Source organism: Bemisia tabaci, chromosome 8, assembly GCF_918797505.1.
Source record: "Bemisia tabaci chromosome 8, PGI_BMITA_v3".
NCBI classification, from domain to species: Eukaryota; Metazoa; Arthropoda; class Insecta; order Hemiptera; family Aleyrodidae; genus Bemisia; species Bemisia tabaci.
In genome coordinates this window covers 34,347,637-34,370,996 of record NC_092800.1, presented here as the reverse complement: position 1 = coordinate 34,370,996, position 23,360 = coordinate 34,347,637, and the positions used below count along the sequence as shown (strand labels likewise).

The following is a 23,360-nucleotide window of genomic DNA, read 5'->3' as shown; positions in this document are numbered from 1 at the left end:
AATATTTAGAAATTGTAAAAATAAAATTTTTGGTGAGTAATTTTTGCAGTTACTGTTAAGTGTTTCGCCTTTTTTCTCCTCTCGGTTGTGTACTTTCGATTTGTTGCTTGATCCAGACTTTACTGTCAGTATTTTCATTGGCCAATTAAAAAGAAGGAAAAATCTGCTGTTGAAAGGCGCAAAAATTTAAATATATAAAGCGTGCAATGATCATGACAAAAGTTGTTAGGAGTTCTTCACTTACTATCAGTATCAGTCAAAGAGATAAGGATTTGGGATGCATTCTTCACTTACTATCAGTTACTATATTAGTCAAAGAAATAAGGATTTAGGTCGCACTCCGAGGGAGTGGGCTGATGCGTGAATTTTTCTTATCTGTAGATCTTACCTGTTATACCACCGCTTTCAACTCACCAGCACCGAGCTCAGGTCAGGTCAATATCCTAGCATTTCTTGTGTACGTTTACGCATGGACAAAGGAAAACACTAATAATTTGTCACCCACACACAAAGACACATTGCCATTATGTCAATCTAAAAAAGAACCAGTGAAGTAATTAATTCCTCATCCTCAAGCCATTTTGCCTCAGCACCATTTACTGAAGATCAGTACAGAATGAAAGTGTACAATAAGTAGGGGACTCGTGGAACTTTTTTCCTTAAATAGGTTCAAATAAATTGCGCCAAATTTTTTTTTGCACATTTTATGTTCCTCAGGATGTGTATCGCAAAGCGTCTGAAGGTAATATATATTTCCTTCTAACATAGCATTTGTTTATGTAGTCGAAAATTGAATTGTAATTTTATTCTCCTCAATTCCAGCCATGAGCAAGGAACGAGAAAGCTTTCGGATGCGCAAAAGTTTGTCCATGCCTACCATTCCTGCTGCGACTGGAGTAGCAGCAATTTCTTCCAAACCTCCAATGGCAGAAAAATCTGACGATGACAAGTTATCAAAAGCGGATCTGCAACACATAAAATTCATCCAGGCTCTAGCACGGAAAGTTTTGGCAGAAGAGGAACAGAAAAAGAGGAAAGCGGAGGCACTCAATCGCTTAGCCCCTTTAGAGGAAGAGCTACATTCAGAAGAGAGAAATTTAGAAGCTGTTACGAGCCGTTTATCTCAGCTTCAAGCGATCAAAGAAAAAATAGATGATCTCGAAATGGCTGAAAAGAAATGTGACCAGTGTTTCCCCATATTGAAAAAAATTAATGTTAATTTCATAGAAAATCTATCTCATGCTTTGCGAGTAAGCAATTGCAATTTAATGGTTAAAAATATCATCCTCCCTGAAAGTGAGGAAGACATCAGTGAGCTGATGCAGCTTGTAAATAATACTGTTAAACAAATTGAATCATTGTGTCAATGCGAAACAGAGGGTAGTTGCAGTATACTAGAGTATGCAAGCATTATTTCAGAAATGGAATCTCTTAGTGCGAAAATTGCTGATAGTCGGGAAAAAATCCCAAATCTTGAGAGCAAATTAGCAGACGTGAATCTTGAACATACTGCAAAGAAAATAATGTTAACAACGAAAAAACGTCATACCATGGTAAAGTATGCTTAATTTAAGTTGTGAAGTTTAAAAGAAAAAAATTATAATAAATATAAGTACCCAAGAAATCTTTATTTAAAATCATTGACTTTTAACATTTTTTCTCTCATCCCTTTGTAACCTTTATTTCAAAATCAGAAAATTTCAGTCTGTAGATTACTGTTTTGTGAATATTTAGAGCCCTCGACCATCAAAATTCTTAACTTTGTAGCAGAAAAAGTACTGTTTCCCCACAAGAAATCTTGGCCTCCCGCCTACGGTGCTCTCAGTTGACGGTAAATTTAGAGAATTAGAACGATTAGTTTCACAATCCAAGGATTTCAGTCTGTAGATCAGACTTTTTTCTCTCATTCAGGCCCAAAAACTTGCAATTTTGCGAATCGACGATGAAAGAATCTTGACCGACCAGCCAGACAACAAGCTTTTTCAATCAGTCGGCGAAAACATTGAACATCAACTAAAGATAACCAACTTTGTAGCTCGCGTTGCTTAAAAAATGCCTCCAAAAGAATGGTTGTGTAATTTTTCGGGCCCCTATTTTGAAATTAGGAACATTTTTGGCTGTATGAACTTACGAAGTAACTCAAACTTTGTACTGTACAGAGTTCTTTCTTTTTTAAAGGATAGATGAAAAAATTTAATTGAAATACACTTAAATTTCAACAAAAAAAAATTCCGTTAAATTAAAAAGTATTTTACAGCTTTTTACTCCCTCCTTACAATGTACCCGTTAAAATTGAATGCCTCTAATTCAAATTGAGAAAATTTCAAATTATAAAGTTTTTCCTGCTTTTTACTCCCTTGCCTCCGTACGTCTCTGATTACAGATATTTTGAAACAAGTAAATAATGAGGCCTTACACATTCATGGCCCTAATATTTTATGTTTTAGAAAGAAGACTAAGCAACACTGTAATTTTTGTGAGAATTTTCTGCTAAATCTGGGATACAGTGACGGGAAGTTTAAAACCGTAAATTAATTCAGTTCTCTGTTAGAAAAATGAAACAAGAAATGCAGTTAGGCAGATTCTGGTTAAAAGCGACCGAAACGACAGTGCATGAGGGACCTCCTTCCTTTTGACAGCCATGTACCTCCAATGGGTGGCATTGCAAATTCAAGTCATGCTCCATTATTTAGTGATGAACTAACCATCACCGCATGGAAACTTTTTGGATTGTTTTTTTCTTTTAATTTTCTTCGTGTTAAGGACAATTATTCTGAGAGTATATCCATCAATCCATATCATACGCTTCTGAAGGTAATAAAGTAGAGGCCGAAAATAGCACTTGCCAAAACACTTGAATCTAAAAGTGAAAATGTTTAGGTGATAAGTTCTATGTTCATTACTAGGTAAGATAACATTTTCTCTGCACCACGGAGCATATCTTCATTGCACTGTTTCAGTATTTCTTACTTACATTTTAAGTAGAGAACTGTCGCATGAATTTTCCGAGCCCTTGTGAGAAAAGACTCAGAAATTTGCAGACCAATTCGTATGTCGGTATTCCCATGAGACAGTAAAATATTCGTAGAAATACTGAAATAGCGCAGACAAGTTATGTTCCTTTATGCAAGAGATGAAGTGTTAGAAAGTATTCAAAAAGTTTACAATCAATAAAACGCTGAAGCTTAAACAAGAATGACTTTCAGTTAAAATTTAAAAAAGGAAAAAAATTATGAAAAAAATACAATCGAATTTAAGCTGATAGCAATAGTATTATTTTTTTTATAAACATTTTAATTACACCATTAGATAAGTGCTAGAGTTTGCTCTGCAAATAGAGAGACTGCAGACAAAATAATAAAGGAAAAGAAATATATAGATTTTCTTGAAGATAGAAAAAATTAAATAAGCATGACACTTTTGAACAATCATACTGATTCAAGTAATTTGTATCTTGTCAACAAACTTCTAGGGACGAGACGCAAACACACAAAGACACAAAATCATGATAGAAATAAATAAGGCTTTGGTTTTGTACACATTCTCAGAAAATTACAGCAAAAATACACCAGGCTATGTATTTTGAAGATACACCTGACTGTGTATTTTGAAGAGGAACAAGAAGTGCAAACTTCGATTTTCCACCAGTGCGATTACATTTTAAATTTAGTAATACATAAAATGAGATAGGAAAAAAGTAGAAATTAAAAGAGCGCTATTCAAAAGAGTTAACACTTTAACAGAGGATGAGAACCATAAGCCAATAATTTTTATAAAAATCAAGCATTTCTGGAAAGAGGCATGAAACTCTTAAGGGTCGGAGAATCTTTTAAAAGAATGTCACCATAAATTAATTGCCTCCACCATAAATTGAAATCCCAGAGAACAAGGGGGAGGGGAGGGGGGGGCATGTGAGAAAAAAAATTAAGATTAATAAATAAAAGTGTTTAAAATCATGCTATGAAATTTAAACTCATTGCCTTTTCAAAATTAAATTAACCTTGAAAAATTAAGTTGCGCCATGAAATTAAAAATTGTAATAAAAATACAGTAATAAAACGTACAGACGCTTAAAAAAAGGAGAAAAATGAAAATGTAAATGGATCATTACATTGAAAGATGAGTAAATTTAGTTGTTCTTTCTTGTTTTTTTTACAAACTTAATGATTTATTGGTACTTAAAACTTTTCTATCTTTTCAACTCAATTAAAAATTGCAAGAAACTCCTCTTAAAAAATAAAATATCTTTATTCTTTAAATACTACCTATCTAATCAAATGATACACAAAAATGATTGGTGAAATTTACACCAAAGTCAACAATATTAGATAATTGTACAGGGAAAGAAGTTAATCATAAAATTTGAACGTGGCATGCAAAGAAAACAACCTTTTATACGAACTCAAAGGAGGTTTTAGTCATGTAAATCAAACATAAAAATAAAAATGTGAACAACAAATGATTTTTCAAATATATATCTACAAATTACTTAGTTACTTCAACTTTGGAAGGGCTTACACGATTCAAAATATTGTCACCTTTGGGCCAAATTATTTCGTCACAAGCACCATTTGCGCTTGGACGCTATCTTACAATTGTTTTAATTTTTTCTATGCAACTCTTACACTTGCCTTTATGTGTCAGGGATCAATCTGATGACAAAAGAAATATCAAGTTTAAGTGATTCTTTTCCTTTGAATCTCTACAAAAAATAGGAAAAGTTTAAGAAGTTAAACAACACTGTGCTTAGGCACAAATGGGTTTGTGATATTTTGGCCGGAAGTTGACGATACTGCCTGAAAACAATAATGTCTGTAACTGGGTTTCAAACCGATTCTTGATTGACAAGGGATTGATTTAAATGAGGAAAAAAAGTGAGGGAGAGCTTTCAAGATTTGATTGCAGAGAAAATAAGTGCACTCGGCAGGGAGCCTGCTGATATCCTGAACGGATGTAAATTTTCTTCCGATCCTTTGGCTCTTCGCTTCATGTGTTCCGGGAAAATTCATACTTATACACAAAGGCAAGACTATCAAAATTCTGATTGGGTGCGGCAAAATATAAAACAAAATCAATAATATTATTTTCCTTCACTGAAATAAAATTTGGGACGATTGTGAACTAACAAATTGGGTAGTGCGCAAGACAGATACATACGTACAAAATAAAAACATCTGAAAAAAGACTTCTCCTGATTTGAGTAAACAAATTGGTGATACAAACATCTCCTCTTTCATGATTCACGAAAAACTAAAAAATCGATGGGTAAAGTAAAAAAAAGCGTATCTCACATCATGATATTGTAGGTCTCCTTTAATAGGTACTTGGTTTTTTTTGAGGTAAACTAACCAACAACTTCTAATGAAATTTTCTCTGAATTTTCTTCATTCTCTCAGGAGGAAATCGTACTAGATTGCAAGGCGGTGAAAATAAAACGTAAGTCTTGTAAAAGAAAGTACAGTGGACTATCGATTATTCGAACTGATTTGGAAAGTACGTGCGGCCAAACTTCAGACCAAGATGTTCCATGTTAGGTGCAATATCTAATGGTGCAAGGTTTTTTTTTCCAGTTTTTTTTCATTCTGTGGAGTGTTCTATTTGTCTAGTTTTTTTTGGTTTTCATTCGTTCCGCATAGTATTTTAATTCATATTCTTAACGGTCTAATTCATTATTTATTACTTGGTGTTCGTATTCTTGTTCTATCATAATCCAAACTTTTCGATTATCGGAACCAGTCTGCTCTCAATTAGTTCGGTTAATTGATTGTCTCTTGTGAGTGAATTAGGTGGTACAACAAAGTTTCAAACTCTTCAAAGCGATGCACTTGAGATACACATTTTTCACATTCAGCCATCGAAAAATTGAACTTCGCCTGATTTGATTTTGCTCATAACCCATGAGAAAGCGTTTCTAGGTATGATAAATATAAAATATTGTTCTGCCGAATAAAAATAAATAATCTAGAGAAATAAAATGTTACCCAAAGTAAAAAAGAACTGTTAAGGTATCTACACAGAAAAGAAATAAAGTTGAAATGAGAGGTAAAAACAACAAGTAGACCATAAAAAATTTAGTTCAGTGAATTCAGACCCTTTAAAAAAACACACCTAAGCCATGAATGGGCAATGCACAATTAAAGCGCAGTGCTTAAATTAGACCAATAGTGCTTCAGTTGTCTTTCGGTGCTCTAATTGGCGGTAAAAGTTTAGCAAAAATCACAGAATGGAACTTGGAAGAGGACAAGACTGTGTGACATTAGAATTTGAAAAAAAAAGACGAGCTTGATTATGACAAGCACTAAATAATTAAGACTTTTCACAAGCTACATATTAAATTTAAACCAAAAATTATCCTACTTTTTTATCGATACATATGTATGCTACTTTGTCTATTAGCGATCTCAAACATGCAAATAATTTTATGCAAATTGCTAGCAACTTATGTTTTTGCCTGTTTGTTGATCTACATGCATGAACAACTAAAAATCAACGGCAAAACTGCGAAAAGATGCATCTGCTTTAGGATGTTTCAAAATCTCTGCTTCCATTTTATGTGACCAAGGGAGACCTAACTAACCCTGATTCTTGAACCTTGTACGGAATATTCTTCACACAGACGAGAGGAGTCAGGAAAGTTTTCAAGAGATGATATCGAGTACTGTTTCATCAAAATAATATAATATGACAGAAGTCAACAGCTTCGCAACCTGAGATACATGTTTATGCGCAGTTTCACCGCTGACATATTTGAAAATGCTCAGACTTTGCCAGCAAAACGCAAAAGAAAAATTCTATAGTTCATTAGATTTTTCCTGGCTATGATGCCAAGAATTTTTTAATTTACTTTATTGATGACCTACCAGCATTCATAAGAAAAAAAATTACTGTCAATTTTAAGATTGATCTCACCATTTCTCAAAATAAAAAAAAATCTTTCCAAAAAAATTGATAACTTTAAAATATTATTGTCCAGCTTTTTCAGTCCTGCACACATCCTATTTAGTTTCATCCTTGCAACTCTGATAAAAATGATAAAACATTTTTTGGGCGAAAAGTCTTGACATTCGTAAAATTCACCGCAAACAGAATTTTTTTTTTTTTTTTTACAAAAAGTCATCTGATCAGCAGTGTTAGGATTCATTATTTCTACAAATTTTAACACACCCATCGAATTTACTTAAACATTGATTTTAAAACTTATAGCGAATTGGATCAATGGTGCAATCAAGCTATTGCAAACAAAAAGAATTGAAAAATAAAACTCTTCAATTATAAACAATGAACATCATTGTTGTCAGTGAAACCTCTACTTAACCTTTTGGACAGATAAGAGCAAAACTATGAAAAACTTAGAGGAGCCGATTATAAAACAACATACACTCAAAGCAAGTTGAGAAGTTCATAAAACTCGTTAAATTTTAAAAACAACCTAAAAGGATGACATTTGATGACCGAATCGTTCCACAAACATCCAAAATAACTACATTAGTCTACCGTTTAAAAATTTACGACTAATAATTGATTAGTCATCATTATTTAATGATTCATGCTGGGACAGGCTAAGTGCAGACAAAGAAGAAGGACAAGGGCGGCAAAAACAAACTATCAATGCATATAATACAAATATTGATTGAATAACAGCAAATTTTTGCAGAAGTCAAACTAATCTTTCTTCAACTGGCTCAACCGATCACCAATTAAATCTTGTAATTTTCGGGCGAGGACAGGAGGTGCTGACCGCTTGGGGGCTGAACTAACAACATCATTATCATCAGCTAAAAGCCTTTTGTTAATTCCATGATTTACTGAATCAACGGAGATCATTGAATTAATAGCTTTCAGGTCTTTTGCAGGACTCCGGCTAAAACAGTAACTTAAGGGTTTAGACGGAGAAGCGGGGAGTACTTTGGAGTCAAGAGATCGAATGTAAACAGGATGTTTTTCAGATAATCTCCTTGATGGAGACATGCAATGAGATTTTACAAATGGTAAAGGAGATAAAGCTAAAGATTCGTTGGGCGCAGACCTATTCGAGAATTTGAGAGCGAAGTTTTGGATAACTTTGACATACACAGTATTATAGAATTTAATCAAGTCTCCTCTCTCTTCTTCTTCCGTTTTTGGATCATCCTTGGATTTGTTGTTTTCGTCCGTGACAGGGCTTGATCTGTTGGAGACAGGTCCTTTTTTCAACAAGACACTACGGTAGACATGTGACGTTGCCTGAGGTTGATACCTGTAGCAGCGCATTATGTCGGTGAACGTTCGTTCTGGACCGACTATTTTGCAGATGACGTACACAGCACACATGAGTAGTTGATCAAGGTGCCTGTCCCTCATTAAATCCACGTGATTTACAATCGAATGTTCGAAGCAAGTCCAGATTTTCCTGTGCAGCTCAAAATCTGATACGTTCAACTGTGAGCATAGTTCCTGCATTCTCACACTTGCTAAGTGATAAAACTATAGGGCAAGGGAAAAAGAAAAAACCAAACATTATTAAAATTTATGGTTTAATTTACACCTCATATACATCGTTATTGGATAATTGAATTAAATTAGCTACAGTTACGACCAAAAGTATGTCACCAGTAGCTGATAGTTCCTCATAGTGACTGATAAACTTCAGGGGTAAAATACCAGAATTTTATTGACAGAGAACCATATGTTTCTCAACTTTTTTGACTGACTATCTACGAAGTTGCAAAAAGTAGCAGTCTATTAATAATTTTCAAATATGACCTGAAAGTGCTTATTCTTATTTTTAGAAGGTTAAGATCGAGTTGTATAAGATCTTTCTTCTCGTGACTCAAAAAGCTTGGAAAAGGAAATAAAACAAGATGCCTATCATCTCTATGCATCCCCTGTCTGGCCGCTCTACTTTCAGGTTGACCTTAAAAGAGTTGATGACGTACAACATTATTTTTTCAGAATAGCAGCTGTTATAGAGGGTCAACCTATATCATGGTGTGATCATAATTACACAGACGTTATGGAGAGGTTATATGTAACTAGTATCGAGACCAGATTGATCAACCAACATGGCAGGATAAACTCCAGCTTTCCTAATTTTACCAAGACGAGAGATAATGATAGTTTATATTGCTTAGCTTTTAAAAAGTTAACTTACCTATCTCTGCTCAATTAAAATGGGTTTGCTTCTGCATACAATCGAAAAAAAAAAAAACCAATAATGAGAGGTGAAAGGATATCTTACCTTGCGGAAAAATAAAGCTAGAGATCCAGTTCTTTTGGCTTTTTTCACTTCCTTCACTTGGGGTGTCGTGTCAACAGTGGGGGTTGAGTCAGCAGCGGCTTGATTTGGGGCTGGGGTCATAGAAATGTATTTTTTCCCGCCTTTCTCAATTACTGGTAAACAAAAAATTGAAAATGTAATTACTGTTGATGAACGAAACATTTAAACAAACAAAAAAATCGAAGACAAATACAGAAAACCCTACGGAAGATGCATTGGATTGAGACCTTTTAAACTTCCTGTCATAAGTAACTTAAAATTTTCGATTCATTATATTTTGTACTTAAGTGCTGTATGATGAAAGGATGTTTAAAAAATTCTTCGGAGAAATGTAAGTACAGTAAAAGTATACGATCTTCTTGATGGAAAAATTTTAAAAACTCCATCTTGGCGAGCAATGAAGTAATTTTACACAGCTTGCATCCGAGCTGACTGAAGTAACACCTGCGAGACAACTGCTAGCACAGCCTTTGTCTCCACTCTTTACAGTCTCCGTCTCCCATCTGGAAAATTACTTGTTACATAAAATGCTGTGACTTTTGTATTCTGATTGTCGAATATATATTTTTCGCACTTTCCCACTGCTCTAGGCCTTACGTCAAAATTTCTGCATTTTTTTGGAAGTTTTCCAGACTTTCAGACTTAGGGACACTCAAAACACTAAACTTACATTTAATGCTCATGGCGACAACTTTGGAGCTTTGCTGGTTTGCGGGCGAAGAAGGCTGCAGCTGTTGCTGGAGAAGAGATTGACTCGACTTGGGGGTGGAGCCATCTTGAAATAGTTTCTTCTTCGCGTAGTTGCTGCCGATTATTGGGGACTGGAATCGTTCCGATACAGGGGATTGGGTGACACTTGAGGTGTTGTTAGTATCTGAAAATTTGAGAGGAAAGGAATCAAGTGAGGATTTTTTATTAAAATTTTACATCACTCCCAATAAATAAAAATACTGTTAAACCTTCCATAAACTTGTTTGTTATTAATATTGGGATCTGGGGTGAAACTATGAGAGAAATTCTTGAGTCAGATTTTGGAGACATTTTTTAATAATTCGATCTTTCCTCTGAGTAAGTAATAGTAATTTAGTAGGTTTTATTCGTGAAGCTGTTGCGATCAATAAGTCATTCACCCAGCCACATCTTAAACGTTTCCAAATCAATTGGATCATCAATCTTATTGATGAGTTAAAGGGTCATTGAACTTAGAGGTGTGTTTTATTGAAACCGATAATTTATTGGTCATCAAGTAATAAAGTTTCAAGTATCTACATAAAGTAAGTTCAGCTTCAAACCTTTTCATAGGATCACAAGCTGATTGTGATAGACACGAGTTGTATAGACGGTAAGTTGGAAATAAGCGTATCTCTAACAGGGAAAATTGTACTTGGGTAAGCTTTTTCCTTCTGTGTTGAGATTTTATTGTTACGCACATTGGCTACATTTCTAACTTACGGTTTTCATAGGATGATTCTTACCTGTGAAAGTATTATTTAATTTTTTTTTCTTACAATTTCCAAAAGCCTCAATTTTTCATGAATCTCACTGAATGGACCATTGAAAAGGTCTAGACTAGAAAAAAAGTGACATGTTCTCTCTTCAATATCTTACATGGAAGGCGATGAACACAGCCAGAAGTTAAGAAATCAAAAACAGCATTAACTTCCAAACTTGACTTTCGCCAATGTAAGCAATTACATTGCTTAAATAAATTGTTAGTGCAGGGTTCCTAGCATATATTTTCTCTGCACATGATATAGCTGAGCTCTGCTGAGCCAATGAATGAAACGACTTACTGGATTGAGGATTGTAGGAAGGATCGCTCAACTGCAGCTGTCCTGGTAGGGAAACATCTTCACAAGATGGCACAGCATTAGGAAATTCTGTAGTAATAGATGCAGTGGCAATGTTATCCCAAAGAGGGCTGTCAGATTGCCAGGCTAGCGATTCGAGAACCTGCTCTTCAATCTACAGAGAGAAAGAAAGAGAAAAAAAAAACAATGAGAGAAGAAACGACATGAGCAGTTTGTATTTTACACTTCCTTTGTACCTTACATTAAATATGGGGCTGTTCAAGACACAAAAAGGTACCAGCAGTGCTTTCATGGGATTTGTTTACAGGCCATCGGAAAAATCTCTGGCATTTTCAAGAAATGTCTGCCTTTTGCCAAAATGATAACTAAGCACTCTCAATAAAGTTATGTAAATTTTCTCATTGCTTAAGCTAAGGTAATGGAACTTCACGAGAGAAGAAAATTAAAAAATTCCCTATGGAATGGTTGCCTTCATTTTTTATTCAGTAAGTACACAATCTGTTGCTATTTTTGATTTTCAGTCAGTAAAATTCTTGGGTCTCTTTCTGTTAACCAGAAAATAAGAGTCATGAGCCAACAGATCTTTTCAACCGAAATCTCTTTATGTAGACATAGCTAAAACAATTTCATAAATTATGAAGCGTTTGTAGAAAGAGGAAATTTTCCCTTCTGGCACAAGGTGAGTAGAAATCTTACCGTGTTGAGATGTTTTACGATTTCCCTGGAGAGTTGCTCCTCGGTCCTTACGATGATTTCAATAACTTTGTAAAAATGGTACGGTTTAATTTCAAGTGTATCCAAAATCCAAGGAAAAGTACGCTGAGAAGGGTAAGAGTAAATCACTATTTCTAAGCAGCATGCAAAGAGCGTTTGAATGAAAATTGTTTGGCTTAACGGAATCTGGAAAGAAGAAAAGAAAAACTCAATGATGATACACAAAATGTTTGTCACACAGACTTTAAAGCACATTTAATCAGATCTTGAAACATAGTTCAATTAGACAGTAAGATTACCAAAATGAACTTGTGCTCTAAGGGTGGATTAAGTTCCAAAATGCCCTCTGTTGGTGCGTTCTCGCCACTCGGAAAATGGGAGGGGGGGGGGTGGAAGAGAGATCATGAATTTTAAAAACTGCCACGCAACCCAGAATTTTCCTTATGTTTGCTACGATCTAAAGATTCCAGATACGACTTTTCTTTACCAGCCAGCTTTTAAAATTAACACCGTTTAAACAAAAACCCTTATCTCTTTACTTTTGTGTTAATGATGTACACAAGCACTGCATCAACACTTGTTTCTTTTAAATGGACATTTTTTCTGCTTTAATGATGAGCACAATCAAAGTTTAAACGGATCATTTATAACTGATTCTTTATTTGAATTCAGGTTTGCAAAATGAGACTGGTGCAAGATAAATATTGAGAGTAACCTGCAAAAGAGAGAGAAAAAAAAAGACTTACCCTATGGTCATAAGATGCTTTTTTCTGTTCACTAAGGATAATATTTTGTAGTAACTTATAAAACAGAGTCTTCGCTGTTTCCAGTCTTTTCGCCGCAAAATCTATGCGATTTTGACTACTGGAATCGGTGCTCCACTTATACTTCTGACTGAACAGTGCAGATAATCTCTCTACTTCGTTTTCTATATCGTCCTTAGGATTTTTCTCGCAAGAACTGAAAATGAAAAATGCACAATAAAACTCTCCATTTTCACAATTTTTAAAGAAAAACCAAATTTAAGAATTGGAGACTTTTTGACTGGTTTCATTTCTTTGATCTTGGTGTGTGATAATACAATGGGCTGGGGTGTCAGCCGATTTCCTGACTGTTAAAGCTTTTGATTCTTCATTTTCAAGGATTTGCCATGTTTATCAATGGATTGGCTGCGTTTGTCACAGAATCATGTTTTGATGATTTCAGATTATAGATCAGCAAAAAATGATCAGATCTATCTAATCACCAAGTTTTCATGTTTAATATGAGGAGAAATATCACTCTTCAAAAATCCGTATGTCATCCACCATGGTGGTGCATATCATGGTTTCCTTTCACCTTGGTTTCAACAAACTTGGTTTTGGTCAAGCAACCAAGGCAAAAGGAATGAGGAATTTTGTATATGCCAACGTGACCCTTACCCTGAATCCACCTTTGTTTGTTGTTAATTATGAAGCTGACCTGGAAGATATCAGTACTTTGTATCAGTATTTGTTTACTAAATTAAACTTTCCCAAAATCTTTGTTCCGATAGTTTCAACTGAAAAAAGCTACGAAAATCTAACAAGGAGTGACAATTTCTATCTTTTGAAAGAAATTTACTGTTTTTTCTGATATTTGAGAGTAAAATTTCTGGGGATTTAACCACGATCAGCCGAACTAAATCAGAAGTTGCCTAATTTGTTTTAATGTTTTACTTTTTAAACAGAAAATGAAGCAACACTGAAACTTGAAATTTTGTGGGAGTGTTATTCATGATCAGGAATTTTGCAGAAAGTTTAAATGTGTTCAGTAGTTAAGTTCTCTGTAAAAATTTTTTACATCCGTCCATTAAATGTTTTATTTTTCATACTAATCTAGTCCTGTAAATATCTTTAACCCAGATTTTATGCAAAAACAGGTGATCTTATTGAATTTTTGGCCTTCCTTCAGAAGCTGAGACAGCATCTACCTAAACGAATGATTGCGACTTAGAATGCCTGAAAATCTTCTTGAAGTTTTTTGCATCTGAACTTGGAGAAAAAAAAAAAAAAAAAAAAAAAAAAAAAAAAAAAAAAAAAAGCTGAAGAATAGAACACCAGCAAGAAAATAATTTAGACATAAGTCCTTAAATGAGCAAATAGTGAAAATGATTAATGCTCACTTGTAGATTTCTAAGAGAGCTTCGCTAGGTGCAGGATGCCTCCCGACCAGGATGGCTTGAAGTCTTGCAGCACTTTGAGTTGCAGACGACACTGGAGTGATGGTACTATCTTTGATTTTCAGATACTTTCTGCCGGTCAATGGAGTTGCGGGATGAAGCTGCTTTGATACCTAAAAAAAAAACCAACGGAGCTTAAAAAAGGGAAGACTTGCAGCTTCGATATACGATAAGTTTTTCGCTTGTTCTTTCTCTCAGAGAGGCAAGCAATACAATTCCAGTTAAGAGATGGAAAGTTAGAGCTTTTATCTTGAACATGTAGGTAATTTTGCTTAGTTATTTTTCCACAACTGGATGCGGAGCCAACCTTTGCTTAAAATTACAAAACTGAGACATGATGAAAAGAAAGAGGAGTGAATAATGAATTAATTGGACTCTCTGCGAAGAGAGGCAATTGACTTACTATTTCATTCTGCTGTAGGTCTAGCTCTCTTTTCTTGGCTTTCAGCTTTTCCTGGAAATTTTGCTCTTCATTCGGACCCACGAGTTTAGAAGGAGTTCCAATCTCGCTTGCTCTGTTATCTCCTGAAATGGATAAAAAAAATAAGACGGTATAATCCAGATTCTTGGTTTTGTAGTTCAACCACTGAGGAGTATGATCAGTATTTATTGTTATGTATTATTTTATAATTTACCAACCAATTGATACCTTTGTGCATTTAAATGCTATTTATTAGTGAAGAGAAAAATTCAAGCATTTTTCAAGGCCACGCGAACTATAATGAGAGGGGACCAAGCGTTCAGTTCTAAATGCACACTATCAATGACAGATTTTTTTAATTATCACGCATAGTTTAAAAAAATTGAGCAAGCAGTGTACTAACATGAAAAAGTGTGAAAACGGACAATGTTCAGCTGAAAATTGAAACCAAGAACCAGTGATTTTCACTTTCTTTATCTTAATTTCATTTTGAAAATTTACTAACTTACTAAATTACTAAATACTAATTACTAATTACTTACTTTATTTACTAAATTTAGTAACTTTTCACTGTAAAAGCTCAAAAATTAAGCAAATGAATAAAAAGGTTTACTTCATAAGAGCAGGAAAAATCAAAGATATCTAATATGAGATTCTGGAGGATATGTGACAGTCCACTGGGGCTTAACTTTCAGGGGAGTGATTTTTGTTGAGATGGGATGAAAAATCACACAAAACTCTCTCTCGTCCCGTGAGAAAGTGGTTGCAAGCGAATTAATTAATTAGTCTTGAGTTCAACAAAAATGTACCAAGTCGCATCACAAGAGAGCCAAAAGAAAGCGGTATGAAGTTTTATACCTCCACAAGACTGAAAAAGTATTTTAAAATAATTGTTTTCACTTTGAATTATTGCTAGGAGAAATTTAATAGACCGAGGAGTTCAAAACTACATCCAACTCATTTTTTTCTAAAATGCGACTTGGTGTTTCTATAAAACTTGGTTCATTTCTGTGCCAATAAGGAGCGTACAACAATTTCATACCTTGAGCATGGCAAGTTTAAATTTAAAATGACTTGATTCGAAACAACAATTTTTGAACTGCCGACTTCAAACCACCTAGGATCAAGTTTGATTTGATTTTTGGGGGCATTTTTCATTCTTACAATGTTCATGGAGCACACCATTCTAGGCACAGAAATCAATGACTCAATCTTGAGTTTCAGTGGATTCATGTCTCTGTTCTCGTGGATGGTCACATATATCGGAGAAATTTTTAATCGTAAGCGGGGGAAAAATCTCACCTTGATCAATATGAATCCTAAGAACTCTAGCTAACTTAGGTGGAGCTTTGCTATCAGCGCAACTTTTGACTGGAGAATATCGCACATGCTTATATGTTTCTATGAAGGTGCATAAAAGAAAAGAATTGTGGTAAATGAATTTCAAAATAAGTGGCACGCAAACAATATACTTAAAGTGCAAGCAGACTTTCAAAGACAAAAAAAAGAAAGTAGGAAGCAAAAGCAGTGGAGAGTGTGAAGTAAATTTTAGCGAGAAAGTACGGAAAAGTGTATGTTTATTTACATCATGAAGAACATTTATGTACTTGCAGAAAAATTGGACCAATTTTACCAGAATCAACCACATTGCATTTGAAGTTCCCTAATTTTCTCTCACATTTCATTTTTTGGACAGAGAACTAAACCGCACAACGCCTTAAAAATTTCTGCGAGTTACCCTGGATTGTGAGGAAAATACTCAAAAAATTTCAAGTTTCTGTGTTGCTCAGTTCTATTTCAAAAAAACATCCGAAAATTAGACAACGTTGAGTGTAGTTACGTTGACTCCAGGTAAAACCATCCGATCTTTCCTCTGCAAGTACGCCTCCTCTTTCCAGGAATAAGTGCAGAAGCTGAATGTAGATTATTTTCTCTGTCTCTCCCTAACTTTGTTTGCAATAACAGAACTAACAGGCATAATATGAGCACACTGTATCTAACATCAATTAAACATCTGCTGGTTTCTTGAAATCCAGCACAATAGTGCAATGGAGCTTAGAATGTGTTAAAAACATCAGCAGCAAGGAGGTTAAGAAATATGGGTACTAAAACTTGGACAAAAATTAAAGCGCGTAAGAAAAAAAAATTCCAACTAAAACCATCACACAAGTTAAAAATACTGCATAGACAATAAGCGTGCTTCAACTACAGCATTACCAAATAAAAGCTACGGAGAAAAGTTGAAGATGAAGCATATTCGTCAGTCGGTAATTCCGTTGTTAAGAAGAAAAAATTAAATAAGAAGGAATGGTTTTTTACCTAGAAAAATTCTCTCATCGAAATCGCCAACACTTAAAACATAGGACTCATATTTGTTGTTCAACTGCTTAAAATTTGTGTCAAAGTTTTCTTTTTCTAGGATTCCATAATCTGAAGTGCTCAAGTTACTTTTCAACACCTGGACACAGAGAAAAATAAAAAAGAAAGAAAATTAGTGGAGTGATTACAATAATAAAGCAATGGGTAAAATTGGCTTGGATATTTCTCTACAATTTGTCTGACAAGTTTTTTTTTTTTTTTTTATTAAATGACAGTAAATGACAGATTGGCAAACTGCGATTTTAGACTAATCAGTGGGTACTAATGTTTTGACCAGCTGACAAAACACTGTAATGTCATTTCGGCCGATCCCAATGCGTTCTGTTACATGCGGTTTCTACTGTATTTGTTTCTCTACTTTATTTGACTCAATGATCATTTCTTGATTGGGATTCTGTCCGGCTGTCAAAACATTGTAATGTCACATCGGCCGATCCCAATGCGTTCTGTTATATGCAGTTTCTACTGTATTAGTTTCTCTACTTTGTTTGACTCAATGATCAATTCTTGATTGGGATTCTGATTGATCGTAGTTTTCACAGCATATCGGTGTCACTTGATGATCAATAGTAATTGAAATAAATGACATTCGACGACGAAAAATGCATGAATTTATGAAATATATACAGCTCATACACGAATGATAAAAAAATCACTTTTTTTGCCGAGTTTTACCTGACTAGAAATTAACTTCCGTATGTGTTTCTGCCAGAAATATTCCTTGATGCTTTTGGCCTCTATCACAAGACCTTCATGTCTAAGACACAAATGATGGATGATACAAGGAGGATCTTTAGGGGGCACAAAACCTTTGTCCAAAAAGTTGCTGGGTAGACCTACAATAGGATAAGACAAAAGAAGAGTTGCATGATGAGTAATTCAAAGATTTTTATCAAAAGAGAAAAAATTCTTTTTAATACCTCTCAAAAAACAGAGTTATCGAGGCTAGACAATCGGAAGGGATGTAAATGGTATTTATTGTGCACATATTATGGGGTTCAAATAGCAGTTTGTCTTGTCGTGCCGTACTAACAAGATTTGAATAACCGGCCTGCAGATTGATATAGGTTCAAGTTGAAGGTGAAAGATTTATATCGACCCTTTCGATGACTACTAAAAAGGAGTCTCCACGATTAATGATACTGTTGCAAATTTATTGTTTACAATTCTAAGTACTACTTCTTAATCTCTTTTTCTATCATTTTTTTGTGAGTTTTTGGATTAAAATGAAAGAGTACTGAGGCAGTTATTAAATATTTGCTGAGGAGATAAGTTGGACCTTTGGTGGTGATATGATTCTTACTTGATATATATGAAAAAAAAATTGCACAGCATATAACTAAAAGAATTATAGTTTAAAATTTATTTGCACAATTCCTTACCCGGAAATTTGGGATTTAGTAAATCTTTCCGATCAGCAACCAGGGCATTTCCAAATACATAATCACAGCAAGCGAGTAATAGATGGTAAGAATTTACTAGGTCATCGCTCACTTCTGGAAACTCCCCTTTTGCTGTGACGAATAGCGTCCAGCAAAAATCGAAAAGTCTACTTGGTGTACACAGCATCAGTCTGTAAACAAAGAAAAAACTAAATGAATCTGTTGAACACAAGAGATGAGGCCTTTCCCGAAAATTCCTTTTTTTGGCGATTCTTGGATTTTACCCGGTGTTGGGTTGGTGATGATCAATTTTTGGTTATGATCAGATATCAATGACTGTATTTAAGGATGTCTTTGTAAAAATATGTTTTCAGCATAGGTATCCCTAGACCTCTTTCCTTTTTGTGTTTTGCAAATCTGTAGGAATTAGCCATTAAAATATGATTCTGTGACCCAAATGTTTCACTAATGTCTCAACCTTCCTGGAAACAATTCAGCATCAAGAGGAAACGGCCTTGGTGCATTCTCGTAGATGCTGGGCCCAGAACTTCATATACTTAATATAGACTAACTTTGTGACTTAAATTTATCATTAAGATAGACTTTAAAAATTACAAAGGTTATGACTTACTTTTGCTTTTTGTGGGGATTGGTGACAGAAGATGCTGACTCATTGGCAGCTGGGTCCAAAAATAGATCTGTGAATATTGGTTGGTACTTCTTAAAAATAACCATTGACACAGCGAAGTTGCGCTCTAATCTGTCAATTTTTTTCTGGAAATCTTGATCCAGGTTTGTCATATCTGCCCATTTCTTAGCTTTACTAAAAAACTGTATCAAACTGAAAGGAAAAGACAAAATACTTAAATAGAGAAGAAATTCTTGAAAGGGCAAGGAAGAAGGACATGACGTGATAGGCTATGATGATGGAAAGGTACCCTTCAAAGAGATAAAGTATGATAGAATCTACAATATTATAAAATGGTATTTTGCTGGCATCATCATTGGTGGGCATGTGCAAATAATACATTTTTTACAAATTCATTAATCTAGTGATAAAAAAGCAATGTACAGATATTGTTGTGAGAGAAAAATATCGATGGTGAAACTGCATACTTAAATGCGTATCTTGGTTGCCGTGTTTCAAAATCTCATTGAAATTTTTTTTTTAATAAGGAAACCGAATTAAAATCATGGCTTGAAGTTTTCACAGAATATTCTTTATAAAGAGAAGAAAAATCACCAAAATATTCAAAAAATGATGTTCAGTAGTTTTCCATGTAGAAAATAAAAGTATGACAGGTAGTCTGCATCGCCACAAACAAAGATGAGCATTTCTGCAGTTTCACTATCGATATCAAGGTGTCTGGCAAAATTTTCCTTTCCCTACACCCGGACTTGCCAGGTTTCTCTTGATCCTTGGACTTTAAATCTTCCTGACTCTCTCTGATTTTCCCTCACCTTCTTTCCAACATAAAAAGAAACGCAAAATGAATAAAGCTCAAATCAAAGCACCGGTACAGATCAGTGGGGGCTAGAATTTCCAGGAAAAGTTCACTACAGACTGGAAAAGAGCCCAGCAGAACTCAGTATTAAGATGCTCTGAAGATATGCATAAAATAACAATTTTGTAGGGGAGTTCAAGGCTCCTGGTTACACATTCTCTCCTTAACTCTCATGATCCCTAGATATCCTGAATATATCCATTCACCATAGGGTACGCTTCTGGTGACTATTTATCAGGATTAGGTCCACCCTTAAAATAAGATAGGCTGCAAAATAAAACACCTTAAAGCAGCGCAGCAAGCTCTTAGAAGGATATAACGGAACTGCTGAAGGTTTCTAGGTGGCTGGAGCTACTATCTATTTCATGGCTACTTAATGGTATGATCCATCACCCTTGTAGTTGATCATGTGTGTTAAGGCAAAAGTTAGTCTCTCATTGGTTCCAAATCAGTACCATTCATCGAGTTAATACATGCGATCAGAAGGCACCTTTGATGAGTGGTGATACAAACAAGACTTGACATTGATAACAATGAACAATGAGGGAGCTCAAGAAATGTGATTCAAACCAGAACCATAACAGTCCAAAAACTTCATAAAAATTTCAATTTCTCTGGGTATCTTCTACATACTTTTGGTTACCTACTTCCTCAGTAAGTATGCGAACCACAAAAATAATTTTAAAAAAATCTAGGCTGGGAATTTCAGATTCTTGAATAGTGGTTAGACAGTTCTTTCAAAGAACATTGATTAAAAAATACTCATAGAATTGAAATGATTCGTTTTGGGGAAACTTTACATACTATCACACTTAAATGTTTTACAGACCACTTACCTAAGATTGCAAGATCTTAATAATCTGGTCAAGCTAACGAGATTTCCTTCAACCAGAGTATCGGGCTGGCCAACTGTAGATGGTGTGGCTTTCCTACAAGCTACATAGAAAGCGCAAGCGAGCCAGTGCAGCTGGTCTCCCTAGAATGAAAGAATTCGAATGATAAGTAATATTCTGAATGCCATTAAATTAAAGTATGACAAATTGAAGGGTTATGTTAATTGGTAGACAATGGAGGCTGCAATCACATAAAAACCTGGAAGTAACACAGCTGATGCTTTCTGTCTCAATGCTGGTAGTACTATTGTGAAATAGAAACTTGGCAGCACATGAACAATGGCAACAATCACAAGTAGGGTATTTACAGCCGATCATGATGATAACCACTGCTTAAATTGTGCAGTAAAATTTTTTAGGTAATTACATTTCTTGTCATGCAAGTATTGACATCGACAGAGAAACGGAGGGAAAACATGGTTTCGGTATCGGCTCTGCCTCTGGCGAAGAGGGATTCATATGGTTAAGTGACAATTAGTTTGAATGTAGACTGGGTGATACGTGGTTGATACATGCACGTACATCATGATGTTTCTAAATGATGGAAAACTCACCTCTAAAGAATAATTCTGCCGGATTAGTTTGTAGTTGCTCCAAGCTTCATTGGCTGCCACTTTGTCCATGTTTAAGTCGACACATATCTCGAGATATTTTTGACACACCTCATCTTTCTTCGCATCCTCGCGCACCCCCATATTGACGGTCGTATAAAACTGGCCGAAAAAAAGAGGAAATAAATAATTCAACTACACTTTCATGGATTTCTTCCCCCGATTACACGTACGACAAGCAGACAACTAACCCCAAAATTACGGCTTGTGTTTTGGCCTACACGAGAAGCGGGAAATCATGGAAGTGAAATACAAGATGCCATCTTAGGAATAAAATTCCGTGGACTTAGATCCGCCGCCTATGCCTGGATTTTTGCCTAAAAATTACTGGAGATGCAAATGATTCTTAAAACATATGAAATAAGTTGAAGAGTTGTTTATTTTTTTATTCCAAGCCGTTTTCTTCAGATTTAGAGATCATCCTATATCGCACGTACAGTAAGCTTTGAGCTTGTATGTTGCCACTCTGGCAAGCATGTCATGGCGCCATTTGACTCCTTTATTATTACACCACTTTTTGCGCTCTTTCTTTCTTTGATCGGAAAAAGAATGGATGTATTTTGACCATTATAGAATTTGTAAGTAATGAGAGGGAAGACAACAAACTCTTCGTACAAATCATTTGCACCTGAAGAGCAGAGGATTTATGTATAAGAAGAAGATTCGCAAAAAGCGGGTCTGATTACGTCACCAAAAGTTTTGGCGGTCTCTTCTTGGGAGATCTGCCGCGCGCAAATACGAAATCCATGATTCTGCGGCCGCCCGCGGCGCACTACAGTCCAAAACTCAAGGATAGGAAGAAATAGTCGGATAATGACTGAAAGATCACGAAAGTTTCGGAACTGCTGTTTTTTGGAGTCGCAAATTTCGAATTAGATGTCAAATTGCCTACATTTTAACACCCTGATCCATTATTTGTAGGCAAGTTTATGGCACGCTGCGGCGCGGCGTGCTGCCAGCTCGAAATGCACACTGACGCCTACAAACCTAGAGGGATACTTCAAGCATTGCGCAATGCGTGAAGTAGCCCCTTAGGTTTGTAGGCGTCAATGCGCGCTTCGCGCTGGCAGCACGCCGGCCGCGGTGCGGCGCTCCCGACGCGGGCGGGTGATGGACGATTGAGGGAAGAGCTCCCTGGCCGAGAAAATCGTAAGTCGTGTAATTTTTTTTTTTTTAAATTCCTTTTTAATTTTCAACTTTCAAAATTACACACTGCATGGTCGCGTGAAGTAATAAGTGAACTCTCAACGTTAGATGAATGAAAGGTAGGTCGTGCGGCATGCGCGGCGCGCGGCGCCTCATGAAATTCTCCCCTGTGCTCTCGCTCTGTTAGGTTCCGACTCGCGGACCGCTTACTGCGCGCTTCTTTGTGAGGAAGAGATGCAAAATGAACCAATTTTTTTTTTTTTTTTTGCTTTGGCTGACAGAGAATACCTACTTCATTCCGGTGCGCCTCTGCTTTATAGGATTTATATGATCAATATTACAGCATTCAGCTCAATGCTTTGCATAAATAAATTTTTTTGGAAACTTTCTCTTCCAAGACTTTTTACTTTCGCGCTCCCCTTGTTTCTAAAATTTACATGAAATATCCTGAAAAGATTTCTTATTTTGTACATCTAAACAGTACTTTTTACGCGTTTCTAAAGTCCAAAATTAATAATCAATGCTGCATGGGTACATAAAACAGCTCTCAATAAATCAATTTTTAGATGCAATAAATTTAGGTAAATTATATACCTATCTTTACAGACAGCTCTGACTGTCTTAAAATGTAGATTTCATTTCCATTGCTAAAGAATGTATCAAATATAACCAGTGAGTGAAACACAGCGTCACTAAATGCACTTCACGGTGACTCATTTCTTAGCATGAGTAATTTTTATACATCCTTTGTCCTGTCGCTCTTTCTGTACGTTAACTGTCAATATCTTAGGAACAGGAACTGGAGCTTCAAAGGAAACGAAAGAGCATGTGAGAGATGAATTGGCTACAGTAATCACATCAGATATTCTATTGGCTGCTTCATTATTTGGGGCATCTTAAAAGGCAAATGGAGCAAAGTCCATTTTTGCTGATGAATTGAAAGAGTGGTAGCATTGTGGGGCTCATCAGCAAAATGGACTTTGCTCCGTTTGCTTCAGGATGCAAAAGTACAGTAGTGTCATTTTTGTCTAGTCATTCAGGG

General features: G+C 35.4%; 2 protein-coding genes across 4 annotated transcripts; one reads left to right on the top strand and one right to left on the bottom strand.

Moving 5' to 3' along the window:
- Positions 1-269: 269 nt before the first annotated feature.
- LOC109030271 (uncharacterized) lies at positions 270-1,640 on the top strand. Of its 2 annotated transcripts, none has more exons than XM_019041149.2 (2): positions 270-429; positions 823-1,640. In XM_019041149.2, the coding sequence occupies exons 1-2, from the start codon at positions 357-359 to the stop codon at positions 1,566-1,568; spliced, it is 819 nt and encodes a 272-aa protein (XP_018896694.2). In that variant the 5' UTR covers positions 270-356; the 3' UTR covers positions 1,569-1,640. The 2 variants fall into 2 exon arrangements, with proteins under 2 accessions (XP_018896694.2, XP_018896695.2); XM_019041150.2 differs by lacking the exon at positions 270-429 and adding an exon at positions 451-742.
- Positions 1,641-3,252: 1,612 nt separating this feature from the next.
- LOC109030257 (retinoblastoma-like protein 1) lies at positions 3,253-21,396 on the bottom strand. Of its 2 annotated transcripts, XM_019041124.2 has the most exons (15): positions 21,116-21,396; positions 20,505-20,644; positions 18,795-19,004; positions 18,164-18,354; positions 17,457-17,617; positions 16,722-16,860; positions 15,705-15,803; positions 14,385-14,506; positions 13,925-14,094; positions 12,528-12,741; positions 11,764-11,967; positions 11,050-11,221; positions 9,927-10,130; positions 9,218-9,369; positions 3,253-8,463 (listed from the first exon to the last, which is right to left on the bottom strand). In XM_019041124.2, exons 1-15 carry the CDS (start codon positions 21,254-21,256, stop codon positions 7,663-7,665), a joined length of 3,120 nt encoding a protein of 1,039 aa, XP_018896669.2. In that variant the 5' UTR covers positions 21,257-21,396; the 3' UTR covers positions 3,253-7,662. The 2 variants fall into 2 exon arrangements, with proteins under 2 accessions (XP_018896669.2, XP_018896670.2); XM_019041125.2 differs by lacking the exon at positions 15,705-15,803 and having other exon boundaries at positions 21,116-21,395.
- Positions 21,397-23,360: the final 1,964 nt, after the last annotated feature.